Here is a 17,956-nt window from a genome sequence, read left to right as displayed (position 1 = left end):
TGTGCTTAGCTTTGATTTTCAAAGCCATGCAGAATACCATCTGAATCGACTCCCCTATCCCCTGCTTACCGTGGAATGAGAGTGTTTTTGAATATCTGCAGAAAGCCCCTTAGCCAACTGTTATCAGTTGACTTTTCATAGTCTCTCGAAATGCTAATTGTGAGTCAGGCATAAACGGATTTCAAAATTTTAATTGCTGGAGTGTGGCTGAAGACTACTTATGACCAAAAAGGGTGTACTGTTTACTGCCAACAAAGGGTGTACATTTGACAGATAATGATACTTTAGTTGTAGAATCCTTAATGTGGTGTAATGTTATATCAGTCACATTAAGTGTTACAACTCTGATGGATGTTTGTTCGTTGCTTATAGTTTTCGGCTTGTATATTTTTATATTGAAATGTGGACTCTTTTTCTTTTCTTTATTTTTTTAAGGGTAACATTAGTCGCCAAGAAGCAGTCAGCATGATTCCTCCACTTCTCCTTAATGTAGAACCTCAGCATAAGGTAATTCTTTGAAAGATCTTTAAGTTGGTAGAAAGTGAATCCTTTTGTATTCAAAGTGTGTACCTCATTAACTACATAGTTACTACCCTCAGACACCTATCTTGAATTTTCTAGTAATAAAAGGAGGCAGGCTGATCTGTAACTACTGTGGAACAGATATACAAAGCATTTATTTGGTCGCAAATGCTCCTATTCGGAGTTTGCTAAACTAATGTTAACTTTTTTCCAACTCCTATAATGGTTTCCAAAATTTATAGGGAATCGCTTTTTTGAAATATTTGCAAAATGGAAGGGATGACCTTGAGGCCGCTTTGTCTTTGTGTATGTAAAAAAGAAAAACAGTGTGTTGGGAGTAGGAACTGATCTAACTGATGTTGCCGGAGTACACCTTGCGTGTTAAAATTAGACTTGTGTGCATTGCAGGTTATGATTTAAAATAGTTGTGCATCCATATATTTATGGGAGAAAATGGTTGATCAGGCATCCAGAAAATCCCTCTGAACCCAACACTTGTGGCACGTTTCTGCTTTAGACTTCAGGGCCCACACACATCATATTGAACTATAGTGAAGATGCGATGGAACAGTGGACAAAAATAATCCATTATCGACTGCTGTTCTAGTCCAAAGCACAGTGTTATGCCCTGCATAGTTTACTTATATCTTGTAGTTTATCAATCTTCCTGCTGCTCAGCCACTGTGTATGTTTACTGTAGAATGTTGGGAATTCAGTGATGCACGGAATGTTGGGTGTCTGTGGGAGTGAGGAATGACACAGATGGACTGAGCAGCAGGCAGGCTGCTCCTGGTGGGGTTTGCTGTTACATGGAACTAAGGGTTGACTACTGGCTAACCTACATCACCATCACCTGTTTACCTGGACTACCTATCTAATGTACTTGTATACCATCTGGATGTAATTGGACCAGCTACTGAATAAAGGTACTGATGAACTCGAACTCTACTCGGCTACCAGCGTGTACTTGTGTCACAGGGCACAACATATTTTGGCGACGAGCGAGAGTTGGAGACTTTCCAACTTGCCTACTGATCTCCACAATTGGTTAAGGAAGCAGAAGATGACATCTTTAACCAGTCCAGAGGGTGAGAAGGAGTCACAGGTCGTACTAGCGCAGACAACTACGAAACGACGCAACATCATGCACACAAGAGGCAACACAAGAAGCAACACAAGAGGAATCATCGTAACTCAAGATGCTAGTAAAGGTAAAAAAGAAACTGGTACAGCACACGCTGCAACCCCACCAGTGTCCTGTACATCGGACCGCCCCAACGTAAGCGTGCTGTACTGTTTGTTTGCCTCAAGACCTGCGCTCTCTAGGGAAGCTTGCTCCTTGGTAATGACTTTCAGCATGTACACATTGCTTGGATGCAGCACATGTCAAGATCTGTCCTGGGCAAAGTCTGTCTGCTGCCTGATTTGTGTGCTATTTTGGAGGTGCCAGGAAATGGATTTTTTTCGTGCTACAAGGATCTACAATGTGTGTAGAAATCTCTACATTTGCTCTCGCACAACTATTTGGTTTCTAAAATGTCTACTGGCAGTTATGGACATTCTCAACGTTGAGACTTCAGTAGGGAGTGTTGTGCACTTAACACAGTCTCGCAGACATGCTTCAGGCAATAACTAACTTCTCCCTGGCAGTGGCTGGCAGAGTGGTGCCAGGTTGTGGTACATGTTTGGCGCCTTACAGATGCAGTATCACAAGGGGCAGAGTCAGGTGAGAAACATTTTTTGACTTTGATTGTTGGTCTACGCTGAGACCTGATGTCTGCGGTGATTTTCAACCGCCGCGTTCGAATTTAAAAATAAATGTGGCACGAGTCATGCAGCGCACGTGCCTACCTCTGTCTTCGTTGATCGTCGTTTGCAGTTCCTGCAGAGTCCCTACGTCCATCTAGGAATATTAATGTTTCAGCTCTGGTGATGCCTTGTGACGTTTTGGCGCACGGTGATGTCGGAAGCCACCCGGCACGGCGTGAGCCATCGTGGCACCATCTTGGGGTTGGCAAACACCCATGTGAATTGTTGGTTCTCTGCGCGTCAATTTGCCAACCACGTTTACTTGACATATGCGACGTATTCAATAAAGTTAATTGAAGCTAGAAGTCTTACAAGAACGTCTTGTTGAGAGGAATGAGCACGCTGCTTCTTTGTTTCTTGTTTGCCTGCAGTATGTTTTCGTGAGCGGAATAATATTCCAGATACTGTTCTTCCTTTGCTTTAATCCTTGTCGGAACGCTTGTGCAGAGTTTGGTGGCAACAACAGTTCCTGCCTGGACTCTATGCCTCGGATTCTTCGATTCACATGCTGCCATTGCTGAAGGTTTTGTTTTGGCTGTGATTTTTTTTTTCTCTCCACATTTCAATATTTGCAGCGTTTTAAAAGTGGACAGTGCTCCTTCTCCTGGTTTCGTGGAAATTGCTATTGCCTCACTGTGTATTGCGTTTGTCTCTGCTAATTTTGTGTGACATCGTTCATTTGTATTACAATATGGTTAATATGTACTACAAGTGGTATTTTACGTTACTTGGTTTTAGCCCTGTTTTGTACATTGACAGTTGATGTGCAGCTCGGGTAAGAAGTCGCTCACCGGCGTAGTTACTGGGTTTACTTTTTCCTAAAGTAATGTTTTTGCATTGTTAGTACAAAGTGTTTGTTATTGTTTAGTATCCATGCTTGAGGGATTTAACCTCTTCGGTGCCCGTGACGAGCTGGACTCGTCATGGGCCGCGGTGGCGCTGTGCCCATGACGAGTCCAGCTCGTCACAAACCCCGCCCGCTAATGTAACGGCCGGCACAGGGCGGGGAAAGGGGCGGGCACCGAAGGGGCTAAGTTTACAGTTTGTGTGTCAGCTTCCACTGTTTAGGTTTTCTTGCCCAAAAGATGTCCTTATCTAGTTTATTTTAGTAGGTAGCTGAACTACGTTCTCCTTTTCATTTGGGATGGGCATGGGTTTTGGTACGAGTCCCTTTCTCATAAAAAGGGGTGGGTTAATATGAGTTCCTTTCTCATTAAGTGTTACACGCGGCCCCTACACAGGGGTGGGTTTATGGGTATGGTTCCCATTTACAGTTTTTCGATTTGTTCGAGTTGGTAACCCTTACACGGGGTATGTTTATTGTGTCTTCTCCAGTTAACATTACATTTAATCCTTATACTGGGTTGGTTTTGGTTCATGGGTACCGTTCCCCTAGACAGGGTGTGTTTTCATGGTTTACGGTCCCATGTACATGGTTAAAGTCTTAGACCCTTACAGGAGGGAGGACTTTATGGGTCACAGTCCCAAGTGTTTGTACCTCACATGAGGGGTGAAAGATGGATTTTTAGCCCCATCTTCACAACGTACGTAGGTTTCCTTACTTGTGGAAACTTGTCCACTCATTTGTTCCCTTGTAGTAGGGATCGAAGTTGCGTGGTGTGTTTTTGCACTTTGCAATTCGCAATAAAGTTTTCTCATTATATTTATTGGGAGAGGATGGGTTATTTTACTAAATTTATTGTTTGTAAGCTATCCATTCTTTCTGTTTCTAATGGGTCTGACCCTCTCGTGATGTTTACATTATTGCACATCCCTGGGTTTTGAACTGTTTATTGCATTTATAATTTTTCTTGTGTATAGTTTCTCTCTTAATCTTTATCTGTATTTGCAATTTTTGTTTTTCATTTTAAAAGGAGGGGGATGTGTTATGCCCTGCATAGTTTACTTATATCTTTTAGTTTATCAATCTTCCTGCTGCCCAGCCACTGTGTATGTTTACTGTAGAATGTTGGGTATTCAGTGATGCACGGAATGTTGGATGTCTGTGGGAGGAAGGAATGACAGTTAGAGATGGGCTGAGCAGCAGGCAGGCTGCTCCTGGTGGGGTTTGCTGTTACATGGAACTAAGGGTTGACTTGGAACTAAGGGTTGACTACAGGCTAACCTACATCACCATCACCTGTTTACCTGAACTACCTATCTGATGTACTTGTATACCATCAGGATGTACTTGGACCAGCTACTGAATAAAGGTACTTATGAACTCTACTCGGCTACCAGCGTGTACTTGTGTCACAGGGCACAACACAGTTAATGAGAAAGAACAGTACAGTCATCTTATCCTTGAGAAGACGTTCATATTGGCTAGATTAGGTCTTTACACCAAACAACAAACTTTAGAAATGGAAGGTAAGCATCTATTCTTAAGGACAGACAGGTGGTAGGGGCTGTAGGGAAAGCTTTACCAGACTAAGAATCATGGCCACACCTGTACTCCCCTTCTGTCTCTGACATGACTAATGTATCTAAGGGGGACAAGTAATCTGATGGTTAGTTTATCAGTCTTCTTGGAAATATCTCCCAAACAACGTACACAGGTAGTCCTGTCATTGGCCTTGTATCTCCATTACGGTATGAGCCTTGCTCATTCAATTAGGTGTCCATGACGATGAGCAATATCTTCTTAACCTTCACTTTCACTATATCGTTTGTCCTTTATCGAACCCCAAAAGGTAAGTGCAGTTACATGCTTCTCTTAACACACTATTAACACGTCTAGCTAAAGTTACCTTACAAGTTCATGTCACCAAGGATTTGGAGCTTCTGTCCTGGGTTTTAACCTATATCTGAATGCCTTTAAGGAGTTGTAGACCTGGTTACTTACCGTCAGTTGATTTAGTTTAATTAACACCCTTTAAAATAATGATTTGTAAAAGATAAGTTCAGGACTGAAGCATTGTGATCCAAGTGCATGGATTCATCTGGCAACCTTATATTTATTGCAGAACCTGAAACTTTTTCAAAGTGGCCTGTAATTTTTATCCAGAAATGCAACCATTCCAATGAAGACCAAGCCATGTTTAGGAATTTACCTCCTTTCTCATTTCATGCTTTTTCTTCAGGGTCTATTTCCCACATTATTCTTTGTGTCAGGTGGGCTCTTTGGAGAAGCCTAAACTGTGCACAGTCTAATTGCTCATGCCTGGAAACCTTCTTAAAAAATAAACATATATTGGACCACTTCCCTTCCATCTTAAGGTTTTTGTCTGCTTCCCACCATTCCTGTGTCCTTAAATGTTTGGGTGTCTGCAGTTCGAACGCCCGTTTATAGAAAATGGGCATTTTCCTCCTACATCCACCGAAACCCTTTATAGTTACCATTAAGCCTGGGCTGAGTTCTGGGGGGGGCGTGGCCAGCCGGGCAACATGGCGGACGCGAGCGACTGAGGCTCCGACCGTTACCTCCCGGACATCCTGCTGATTATCCTGAGGAGGGGGCAGATCGTGGTCGCTGGAAGCGGACCCGACGTGGGGCAGTGCGGAGCAGCTGGTGCGGCCCCGCGAGCGGCGACTGAGGGGCGCTGTGGCCCAGCGGAGCTTGAGTGGCGAGGAGGCGCGCGGCGGCCTGTGAGGCGGGGCCTGCTGCGAGACCCGGCGGGGACGCCGTGAGACGGAGCGGGAGACGGTGCTGGCAGCGAGGTTGATCCCCTGGCGGCTGTGGTCCCTCGGCGGCTGGGAGCTGCTGTCTCCGGCGATCGCGGACTGGTGGGGGCCCTGGCGAGTGCTGCGGAGCTGCGGAAACGTGGGGCGGAGCGTGGTGTCCGGACCCTGCAGGCCGCGAGATCGCCACACATCGCGGAGAGCGGTGGAGGACTGCGGAGAGGCGACCATCCGGCAGGACCAGCAACCGGGGGAGCCAAGGGACCCGAGTGGCGAGGCGTGAAGGGCTGTGCTGGGCGCCTGCAGCGGTGAGTCCAGAGACCGGAGTGCATGGGAGTGAGCTGCGTGAGGCGGAGGACCCCGAGCTGGAGTGGCCTGTGCGGCGGAGCCTGTACTGGGGCGGCTGGGAGAGGACAGTTGCTGCGCGGGAGGACCCGGAGGCAGTGGAGTGGGCACTGAGGCCTGGGGCTGACGCCCTCACATGCGAGGCGCCGCACTGCGAGTGGCCGAGGCGGAGGACGGCGCGCTAGCCATTGAGGGGGCAGCCTGGAGCAACACATTGAAGAGGCGAGACGCCCTCGCCCGGGGCACTGGACGCTGCGCCGTCGGGAGCGTGACCCCGGATGTGGGGCTGGCTGGTGCATCTAGCAGGGCCAGCACGGGCCTAGACTGACCGCCGGCTACCTGGAGCGCTGGTGAGGGGGTGTGGTGGTGCGGAGCCCTGAAGGGAACTGGAGGACTGCTGCCGGTTGGGCCCGTCCTGCCGGGGCCGGTTGCCGTTTCGGACTGTGGAGGGCCCCCGATCCTCCCCCCCCCCCTACTGACTTCGGCCTGGCGGCTGGGCCTCGGGGTCCGACTAGGGGCCGGGCGCCAGAGTGGAGCGGGGAGCCGGCGTGGCTTGGAGGGCCCGCGGCGGGTCGCGTACACGGCGCCTGGCAACGACCTGTGAATGCCGACCGCTCAACAGTACGCGATGGGCCGACTACGAGACAAGACGCAGCAGGGTCAGCCGCGGGCTGGGACTGCGGACCCCGCGCAGAGCCGGCCGGGGGGGGACGTGGAGTCGCAAGCGGCGGCCCTCTCGACCAAGATGGATACCATGCTAGCGGCAGTGGAGAGGCTCGGCGCCACCCTGGACCAGACGCGGGCGTCCCTGGAAACGAGGATGGACAAGGTCACGTCTGATTTCACCCTCCTCCATGCTGACCACCGCAAACTGGCCGAGAGAGTGGAGTCGCACGGTCAGGCGCTCAAAGAACTACAACCTACTGTGCGGAGCCATGGCGCGGCGTTGCAGGATGTACTGGACCGGGTCCACGCGCTCGAAGACAGGGTTGATGATGCGGAAGGACACTCGAGGCGCAACAACATCCGCGCAGTGAGTCTCCCGGAGGGAGTGGAGGGCAGGCACCCAGAGCAGTACGTTGAGACCTGGCTGAGGGGCCTCCCGCCCCAGGGGGTGCTGTCTCAACACTTCGTGGTGGAAAGGGCGCACAGGGTGCCGGCGCAGAGACCCCAGCCGGGGGCCCGGCCCGACCGTTCCTATTCAAGCTCCTCAACTACCGGGACAGGGACGCGATCCTCAGCGAAACTCTAAGAACTGGTGACCTGACCGTGGGCAGTAGCCGAGTTATGCTCTTTCCTGACTATACCGCAGCCGTCCAGCGACGACGCAGCAACTACATGGCGGTGAAGCGCCAGCTGCGAGAGTTGGCTCTACCTTACTCCCTGCTGTTCCCGGCCCGCCTGCGAGTGGTGGCAAAAGAAGGGGCCCGTTTCTTTGACTCCCCGGAGGACGTGTGGGACTGGCTGGAGGAGTCGGGACAATGGACAGGGGCGAGGCCTGCTGGTTCGGAGGTTGACGGCCGCCCGGGGAGGCGATCTAGGAGACGAGGGCGCCGAGGGGCGCGGCGGCCGGCGCAGCTGGGATCGGTGGCACCTAGCCCGGAGAGGATCCGGATGGAGCGGCAGGGGGCGTTGGAGGCGGTGGCGACGCTTGGGACGCCGCCCGCCAGTGACCGCCTGGACGCCTGCACGCCCAGTGGGGCGGGAGCGAGTGGGGCGTCGTCCCCGTCCACAGTGGTCTCGGAGGACTTGCTCCTGCCGGTGGTGACCCCGCAGACGGCGGACCTGATTGCGTGACCAGATGACGGGATGCCGAAGGTTAGATAACAGCTGCGGGCACTGAACTGGGGTCACGCGACGGCCTTGGAGCTGTACTGGACGGATCTGGGACCCTGGACCCACTCGGGGGGCAGAGGGCCCAGAACTGGGAGAGCCTGGCCCTGCGGGGGCGGGCTGGGTGATGTGTGCGTCCCCTAATATTGCATCTGTGGAAGCCTCCCGCAGGGGGCTCGCATTGGACCTACACGGCAGTTCAGCTCCGGACCTGATTCTGCTCCTTACTCTTCCAGTTGGGATGGGGGAGGGGTATTGGTTCCAAAGGTTGCTATGATTGCACGAACCCCATTTGTTTTCACACTGCAATAGCCTAATATTACTTGGCGTTACTGAGGTTTGGACGGATGCCCTGTGGGAATACGCCCTGTTTGTTACACTGTTCATATTGGTTCTACTGTTTACATGGCAGCGCGTTAACATGCTCCCCCCTGACTGCGGTCCCCCCCTATCCCTGGTGGGGGCGCCCTGGCCCCAGCCCGGCTTGCTCATCTCGACTTGTAATGGCGCACACTAATATTGTGACCTGGAACTGGGCAGGCTCTCTAGGCGCTGGAGGGGACATACGTACGGCACTGTTTATTCGGCGCACGCGCGGGGCACGCTCATCTGGGTGCGAGCAGGTGTTCCTTTCGTCTGCACGGAGGTGGTAGTGGACCGGGAGGGGAGGTACACCTTAGTGCGGGGGAAGCTGAACGGCCAAGAGCTGTTGCTGGGCTCGCTGTATGCGCCCAACGTGGACCAGGCCTCTTTTTTGGCGCGATTGACGCAGCTCCTACATCCTTATGCTGGGCTCCCCTGGCTGCTGGGAGGGGATTTTAACATGGTACTGGACGTCCAGTTGGACAGATCCTTCCCACCCCTCCGTGCCACGGCGGTGGAATCTAACGCCCGGGCGTTGGGAGATTGGCTCACGCACTGGTCGCTGCAGGACTTGTGGCGTACACTTCACCCGACGGACCGGCTATATTCCTACTACTCGGCGGTCCATGATCTCCATGTGCGGCTGGACAGGATAGTGGGGACCCAATCGTTGCTCCCGCTTATCGAACGGTCGGAATATCTGGGGCGGACGCATTCCGACCACAACCTCCTATGGCTTCGGATTTGCTGGGTGGCGGACCGCCCGCCGGTGCCCACCTGGCGACTTCAGCCGAGCGCTCTGGAGGACCCGGAGTTCCGTTCCTCCCTTGGTACGGCCGTCCTGGCCTACTTTGACGCCAACGAGGGGACGGCGAGCAGTCCCTTGGTGGAGTGGGACGCCCACAAGGTGGCCATCCGAGGGCACTGCCTGGGGGCCCAGTGGAACATACGAAAGGCCCTATCGGACTCCCTGGTGCGCCTCGAAAACGACCTCCTGCAATATGAGAGGGAAGGAGAAGGAGGGGGCAGGCACTCGCGCAGCCTGGAGGATCTCCGTGGGCAACACGCGGAGCTCCTGGAGCGGCTCCGCTGTCACAATTATGCGGCGCACACCGCCAGAACACACGCCAAGGCGGATAGGGCGGGCCGCCTGCTGGCCTGGCTCATCCGGCAGGAGGATCGCAGGACCCCGATCGGAGCAATCTGCGGGGAGGACGGAGTGATGGTACACACACAGCGGGGAATACATCGGGCCTTCGTAGGCCACTACAAACGCTTGTACGCGGCTCAGGGGACGGGCCCCCGGCAACTTCTTGGGGAGTTCCTCGCTTCCATTCACCTACCCGCGGCTACCAGGGAGCACAACGCGGCACTCAGTGGCCCCCTTTCCCTAGAGGAAATCGGGTAGGCGATCCAATAGTTGGCGATGGGCAAAACTCCGGGGCCGGACGGATTGCCCGCGGAGTACTATAAGGCATACCGCGAGACCCTGGTGCCGCTGCTGCGCGAGCTTTACAGCAAGTCGCTGGAAGAGGGGTCGCTCCCACCCTCCATGCGGGAGGCGTTCCTGGTCTCCCTACCTAAGCCGGACCGCGATCCCACGGCCCTGGGCTCCTACCGCCCTTTGGCGATGCTCAACGTCGACTACAAAATACTGGCGAAGGCCCTAGCGGAGCGGTTAGCACCGGTGGTCCCGCACCTGGTGCACTCTGACCAGAATGGGTTTGTCCCAGCGAGGTCCACGTCGCTCAATCTCAGACGATACTTTAGGGTGGCCAGTGAGGCAGTGCACAGATGGCCCAGAGCGGGGTGCCTCCTCCTCGACTTGGAGAAGGCGTTTGATTGCTTGGAGTGGGGATATCTGTCCACGGTGCTGTTGCAGTACGGACTGGATGGGGACTTCCTCCAGATGGTTGATCTACTCTACAGGAACCCCACGGTCCGTGTTCGGTTGGGCCCCCATGTCTCGGAGGCGGTGCCGGTGGGCCGGGGCACCAGACAGGGATGTCCCTTGTCCCCGCTGCTGTTCGCCCTGGCGATGGAGCCCCTGGCGGAGGCTCTGCGGACGACCCTGGGCGATGGTACACCACTGGGAGACGCGGTTCATCAGGTGTCGCTTTACGCGGACGACCTGCTGGTGTACGTTAGAGACGTAGGTAGTATGCCGGAGCGACTGGCCCCATTGCTGCGGTCCTTTGCCACTGTTTCGGGGCTTCGCGTGAACGCGGGTAAATCTTGTCTATACGCTTTCAGCAAGGAGACTACGGACCCGGGTTACAGCCTGAATGGCACGCCGGTACAGTGGAGGGGCGGTACCTTCCGATACCTGGGGATACACATTTACCGATGCCCAACTGACTTGTTTGATGGCAACTTGGGGAGGGCGGTCACGGCGCTTGGGTCGCAGGTGGCCTTTTGGAATACGCTCCCGCTAACCACCACGGGCAGGGTGGCGCTCGCCAAAATGGTCATGCTCCCCCGTCTACTGTACTACTTTGTCAACCTGCCACTGTACGTCCCACCCGCCTTCTTTGGCAGGCTCAACCGGATGCTGCGGGATTTTGTCTGGGGCAACGCCAGGCACAGGTTGGCGCTAGCAAAGCTTTTCCTTCCGACGGACAGGGGTGGGCTGGCGGCGCCCTGCTTTGAGCATTACTACCTGGCGGCACAGCTGCAATGGATCGCCCGCTGGTTGGCCGACAGGGGCAGGGATGACACAGCCACGGAGGCTGCCCCCTACTCGCTAGACCGTGTGACCGGGCTTTTCCACCCCTTGGCCGCGGTGGCGGGACCGATGCCGCTCCTCCTGGCTGTGGCGCACAGGTGCTTTAAGAGGGCCTTGTACCTCACGCGTGCGGTGGTACCATACGCGCCGGCGATACCCCTAGAGGGTTCTCCTGGAGGTGGGGGGGTGCTCGCGGCCCCCGTGCTGACGGGCTGGTGGGCGGCGGACGTGCACACGCTGGGGGACCTGTACAGGGATGGTGAGCTGATACCGTACGAGACCTTGGTGTCGGAGGACGGGCTCCCACCTGGCGGATTCCTCTTGCACCGCTCACTACTGGCGAGCCTGACCGCCAAATGGGGGAGCATGGCCACAGAACCTGCCCAACATCTGACCATGCAATATCTGCATGTCATGGGAAGGGGCGGACACTTGGTCCGCTGGTTCGCCGCCTCGTTGCGAGAGCACACGGCGGTTGATCTAGGCCCACTCCGCGGCAAGTGGGAGCTGGACCTGGGGCGGCCGCTGACGGACAGGGAGTGGGAGAGGGTGCTCAAGAGCCCAGTGCGTATCCCCCGCAATCTGCGGTTTCGTCAAATCCAGCTGTTCATAGTCCACAGGGCCTACCTCACACCTGAGCTGATTAACAGGTATTTCTACCGCGCGGATGCGCTCTGCCCTCGGTGCCGCGAGCTGGGGGCGGGGCTGCTACAAATGCTGTGGGGCTGCCCTGTGCTGCACGCCTATTGGAGGGCGGTTAGTGGGCAGCTGCAGGGGAGTGTGGGGCGCAGCGTTCCCTTTGACTGGCCCGAACACATCTTACACCAATTTACCAGATTGCCCAAAGACAAGGTAGTGTCCAGATTCCTGGACCTGGGGCTCGTGGTGGCGAAGCGCCTCATTACCAGGAGATGGAAGGCGCCCGACCCGCCGCACGCGAGGGCCTGGAGTTCATCGTTTCAGGCATGGGCCAGAGCGGAGGGGACGGCCATCCGCAGGGAGGACACACTGGGGCTGCGGAGGGAGCCCATGGCGGACCGCTGGGAACAGTTGCTTGCTGAGTTTCGGCGCTCGGTGGGGGAGGGTACCACAGGCGACAGGGGTGAGGCCAGGCAGGATGGCAATGGCGCAAGCGGCGGCGCAGGGTAGGCAGTCTCGCTGGCGAAACAGTATAGCCCCCATTGTCATTGGTCCACAGGTGAGTCGTTTGGGAACACTTGGGGATATCTGCGCCCATTAGGGCTTGGAGGGGTGCTCCTGGAGTTGGAGGGGGGGGTCGGGGCGGGCTGGGGGTAGGAGCACACCATACACGTCAATGTACACGCTGCCTTTGTTATGGGTTCTTTCCTTTGTATTGCATGTAACCTTTTCGATTTTACCGACGCCTCAGTTGCATAGGCGAGTTTAGTTTTCCTGTACGGCTCCATGGCTGGTGGGCGGTGGGGTTGGCCCCTTCCCACGAGATGACATCTGAACTACTAAGGGTGAAGTGACTGGATCTCAGGAGGGCGGCGGCGGGCGCGCTAGCAGACACTAGGTTGTCCCCCCCCCCCCTCTTGACAGTTGGCATGATTTACCAGCCTGTATAAGTTTCTGACCCAATATATGTGAAATGTGATGCCGTACGATATGCTCATGTATTATGATCTAAACTTAATAAAAATAGATTTGCAAAAAAAAAAAAAAAAGCCTGGGCTGAGTTCTGCTTCGAGGAACTCAGCAAAGTGCAAAAAAAAACCTCTACCACTTTACCCGGAGCCCTGCAAGCGGTGGAGTGCGTTAGATAAATGCTGTTTGTGGTGGTTTTCAGTGATGGGTGCTTGTCGCACTGTGTAATCATCGTGAATGGCACCATGCACAGCGCATGCGGGCGCTCTTCCTTTCTGCTGTTGAAGTAGATTTTTACTCGAGCAGCAGCTTTCTCAATGCGAATAGACGGTTTTTCATCGCATGCAATCGCAAGCATACACAATGAGAAATTTGACCGCCCGCGTTGAGAAATCTCGCCGGGAGTTTTATTTTTCTTGCTCGCGCTAGCCAACTTTACGTGGACGAACGCGAGCAAGGGACAAAAACTCCGCTACGTGTGGCGGAGTTTTTCGGAACTCTGCAAGCTCCGCGTAACGCGGATTGCAGAAAACTTTGCATACTCTGCAAGCGGAGTGGAATTCACCACCCAGACTGAATTACCTTATAGTTGCTGTTATAGTTACCATTTAGTATGACTTTGACATTTGCTCAATAAAATTCTGCCACCTATTCCAATCTACTTGTGATATGATAAAGTATTAAATGCTTTATCATGGTACAGGTTGCTGTTCCGCCTTGATTGAGACCGAGGGTATTTTAGCTTAGTGACACTGTTCACATGCACTTCACTTGTTTGAATTATTTTGCACGCACACATTCTTCTTTTTACCCTCCTTGGATTCACTCCCCACACACCCTCATGCACCATCCGGCAGTCCTATAAAAGATCTCCGATAAAGTGACCCTTCGGGGGGCCCGTAGGGAATTGCAGCGCCGGCCCTACGAGGAGCAACTGCCCGATGATGAAGCATGACACCCCTCGGGTGTGTGAGGGCATTAGAGGACAAAAAGTGTTCTCCCCTTACCTGTGGGTACTCTTTACCTAGGGTTTCTTTCTCTGTTCACATTTCTTTTTAAATGCACGGGTGACTTTTTGCACCCTTAAGTATGGGTTACTTTATGCACCCTGCTTTAGGAACAGTGTCCTTTTGTTGGTTTAAATTTATGCATTAGGAGCATGGACACTGGACCTTTAATGGCTCCTAGGTCCCCCCTCTTTGTGTGATATATAAGGTATTTAGGTGGTCAGATGTTTATATGTCGACTGCAGTGATAGACCACCTTGATCACTTGAAGAGACTATAGAAGCTATGCAAGTACATCATGTACCTTGGTCACAACAATTAGAGGAAATTTTGTGCGTTAATGTCGTTGCCTGCACCTGATTCTGTACTGTAGTACCTCCTTATCTGAATAAGGCATCATTATACTAACAAGTAGACCCGCATTGGCAAAGCCAATAGGTATCACCCATGAGCAAACTATTGGCTTTACTAATCGTATGGGGAGGGGGGGAAGGGGTGCAAAGCGTTGTTCATCTTAATGCTGGCCGTGGCTGAAGGCGTAAAAAGCTGGTCATCTAATTTAATGCAACGGAAGTGCAGTACTGGCAGCATGCGCTTATGTAGAAGGAATCTCAGAATTGCACCACCAAGTTTAATGCTTTGCAGTAGGAAAAGGTGCTCAAAAGCGAATAAATATGGAGGGCACCGGTTACATTTGGGGTGTCTGATAAAAAGAAAAAGAGAAATTTTCCCCGCTGCTCGTTACTTGTAGAGATCAGAAGCCAGCTGCTGTGTGACTACTGTCACATTAAGTTGCCGACACACCAAAACCCCAAATCAACTGACTGCCCCCGAGATATAGTCCGAGAGTCCAGATCCATTCTCTCTATTCTTACAGCTACAGTACCAGGCTCTGTGATACCATCCACGGGAACACGGATGGTATCTTGGACGTTGTAATGAAACAGTGAAGCACCCAGTCAAGTTTTAGTATTAGGTTACATTTTAATGACCAGTTGATGTCTTGTAAACTGTTTTTTTTATTTTTTATTTGTAAAAGCTTTGTAGGTTACATATACTTTTACTCCTGGCTCACGTATCGACCTTAAGCCTGGGGCAATAATTTTGTAGCGATTTGCAGTAAACTAAATGATGGCTATGCTTGTTGTTCAACAAATTACACTTGACTTCTAGATCCTGGACATGTGCGCAGCACCTGGGTCGAAGACTGCACAGTTAATTGAAATGTTGCATGCTGACATGAATATTCCTTTTCCAGGTAGGTGGTTGATTAGGTGGTACTTAAAAAAGTTTCAAATCTTTTACATTTGTTTGCTGTTAGTTTGATTCATGATTGACTGAGATTTTATTACAGTTGTCATATTTTACTACTGAGGAGGCTAACAGTACTTAATGGGGTTGCCACGTTTTCAGGTGTTTTAAACTCTTCCAGTCTATCTGACACACATATGCCTTTAAGAATTTTATTTTAATTGATTCAGAGTTAACTGATCGGGATGTTGGAGGGGCAAGAACTCAATGCAAGATACTAACTAACCCCTGTGCTCGTATCGGTGCATGGTTGTGCCCAATCTTTTGTTAAAATAAAAAAAAGACCCAAACATAAATGTAAGAAATGTTACCTTGGTTGCAAATACCTTGCTTCCTGGCTGTAGAGCCCTGCTGCAACGTACTTGAGCTGCACATATGTTCTGTTTTCATACGATGGTTAGATCCTCATTCTGTTTGGCCTTTTCCTTTCACAACGTTTAAAGCCTACACACCTTTGACTGAATTTGTTATACCATACAAATGCAACAATGCTGAAAGTTCTACACTGATTAATCTGATTGAGGTACATTTTGTTCTTAGAGGGATTTGTCATTGCAAACGACGTTGACAACAAGCGCTGCTACCTATTGGTTCATCAGGCCAAGCGGCTGAACAGTCCCTGCATCATGGTCGTAAATCATGATGCCTCAAGTATCCCACGATTGCTGGTTGAGAATGATGGGAGAAAAGAAGTCCTTTTCTATGATAGGATTTTGTGTGATGTCCCTTGCAGGTATTTTTCTCTTGATGATTTTCTCTCACTTTTAAGTGGTTCTTTGCACTCTACAGTTTACCTTGTAACATGTCTTTTGATAGGTAATATTTTGTGTGATATTCGTTTTTCTTAAGTCCTCTCATTGTCTTATGCCACTTATTCCAGATAGTGAGCCATACATTGTTTTGTGTTCTATTTTTTTTAAAAACCCTTTAAGTACAAAGGTGGAGATCTCTACATCCTCGGATTTACCTTTACAGATAAGAAGATGAAAAGGTCTCATTCTTACACCCAGGGCATAGAAATAGGCTCCCACCTAAGACTGCTAGCCAAGAACATCCACTATAACCTGAGACGTGTTTTTTGAGACGGACTATCCGCACCGTCGTAAGTGAAAGTAAAAATAACCTTTCAGCTTACCTTAATTCTGAGGCCGCTTGTAAGCGCAACCCCACCCCAGAGCTTAGGTTACAACGGCAAAGGGCCCACTGGAAAAGGCGTAGTCAACCATTTCCCCTGTTTTTTTGTTTTGTTTTTTTTATCCAGGAAGAAATGGTTACATACTTTTATATCTTACATACCAATGCATACACTTTTCAGATAAATCAAGCTTCGTTCATAAGAAAGCAAAAAAAAACAAAGCAAAAAAGAGGGAAACAAAAGAAAAAAAAACACAACAACAAGGGTAGAAGGGCATATACTGAGAGCGGACAGAAATCAGAGTAAGTATCCACAGATTCACCTTCGCATTCGGCTACTGTTCAATCAGTGGCCCCCAAATCTTTCGGGCCCTTGCCCTCCTGCTCCTACCTTTACATTTATACAAAGCCATCTCTAAATTAAATATATGGTACAGTCTAGCATACCAAGCCTTATAGGTTAGCGGATCTGCCTCCTTCCACATAGTGGCAATCAATATGCGATAGATAGCTGTCACCATGAAACATAAGTAAACTTGACGATGTTCTATCTGTAGTCTTTCATCAAATCCAAGTATCAACATGGTTGAAGTTAAAGATACGGCTCGCCCCAGATTTTGACATAAAAACCGTTTGATACCGTCCTTCAAGCCATCTAATTTACAACAGTCAGCAAACATATGAGTTATATCGGCTGGGCCCTGATCGCACCTGGGGCACTTATTATTATCCCTTTTCCCCCCATGCCCAGAGTTTAGCCGGAGTAAAATAGAGTCTAAACACCGTTTTAAAAGTTTGGGCTTTAAGATTAGCAGTCAAAAAGGTTTTTTTAGACAACTCAAGTGATCTACTGATGTCTACATCCGGATTGTCTAATTTAACCGCCCATGCACTTTCTACTTTAGAGATATCATCCGTTGTGGCCTCCATCAATATTGTATATACATCCTTTACTCGATATTGTTTTTTCGTTAAATATTCTAGTAGTGGGATTCGAGCCAGGTTAATAGGTTGCAAGACCAATTTATTTATAATCTTCCTGACTTGTATGTATTTTAAAATAGTGCCATAGAGGCCATAGAGGCCATCCCATTCAGGTCTGTGATATCCCCTATATTTTTTAATCCTGCCTTTTCCCATGTTTTACCTATATTGTCATAAAATAGCGCCGGGAAGGCCGAGGAACGCCACAGCAATATATATCTTTGAATTCTGGGTATTTCCATGTTTTTGCCAATCTTCCGCCATATATTCCAGGCAGCTCTTATAATCTTAAAACGTGTTTTTTTTTATAGTAGCTGCCTTCCAACTGCCTTAAGGCTACCCCTAATTATTATTATGAAATCTGTTTATTGGCATTTCGTTAATATAGACATAGCACATGTCATAAATGGAACATCTCACAGGCAATGAGTCAGTTACTCGGAGGAGTCCCCGCTAATTGTGAGTACAGCAAACCACAGGATCAAACGCCACCAACATGTGCGAATCAAGATAAACTGATAGGTCTCAGGACCACCGCCCACATTTAAACAGGTCCATAGAACAACAAAAAGAAAGAGGCAAAACAACAGAAGCCCCAGCATAACAGCAGCAGCAGGTTCGGTCTTCAACCACGTGACCCCCAAGGTACCTCCCCCAGTCCACCCCTCCCCACCCGGTCCCCACCTCTCGTTAC

At 50.9% G+C, this 17,956-nt stretch overlaps 1 protein-coding gene across 1 annotated transcript in view; it reads left to right on the top strand.

Moving 5' to 3' along the window:
- The window catches only part of NSUN2 (NOP2/Sun RNA methyltransferase 2), a 503,790-nt gene that overhangs the window by 79,765 nt on the left and 406,069 nt on the right, over positions 1-17,956 (top strand). The window contains exons 5-7 of the mRNA XM_085606101.1: positions 436-507; positions 15,007-15,091; positions 15,685-15,877. Coding sequence (XP_085462227.1) covers positions 436-507; positions 15,007-15,091; positions 15,685-15,877 — 350 coding nt within the window. The remainder of the gene's footprint in view (positions 1-435; positions 508-15,006; positions 15,092-15,684; positions 15,878-17,956) is intronic.

Source organism: Triturus cristatus, chromosome 5_1, assembly GCF_964204655.1.
Source record: "Triturus cristatus chromosome 5_1, aTriCri1.1, whole genome shotgun sequence".
Lineage (NCBI taxonomy): Eukaryota > Metazoa > Chordata > Amphibia > Caudata > Salamandridae > Triturus > Triturus cristatus.
Note: the sequence above shows the minus strand (reverse complement) of the source record. Positions and strands in the feature narration are given on the sequence as shown.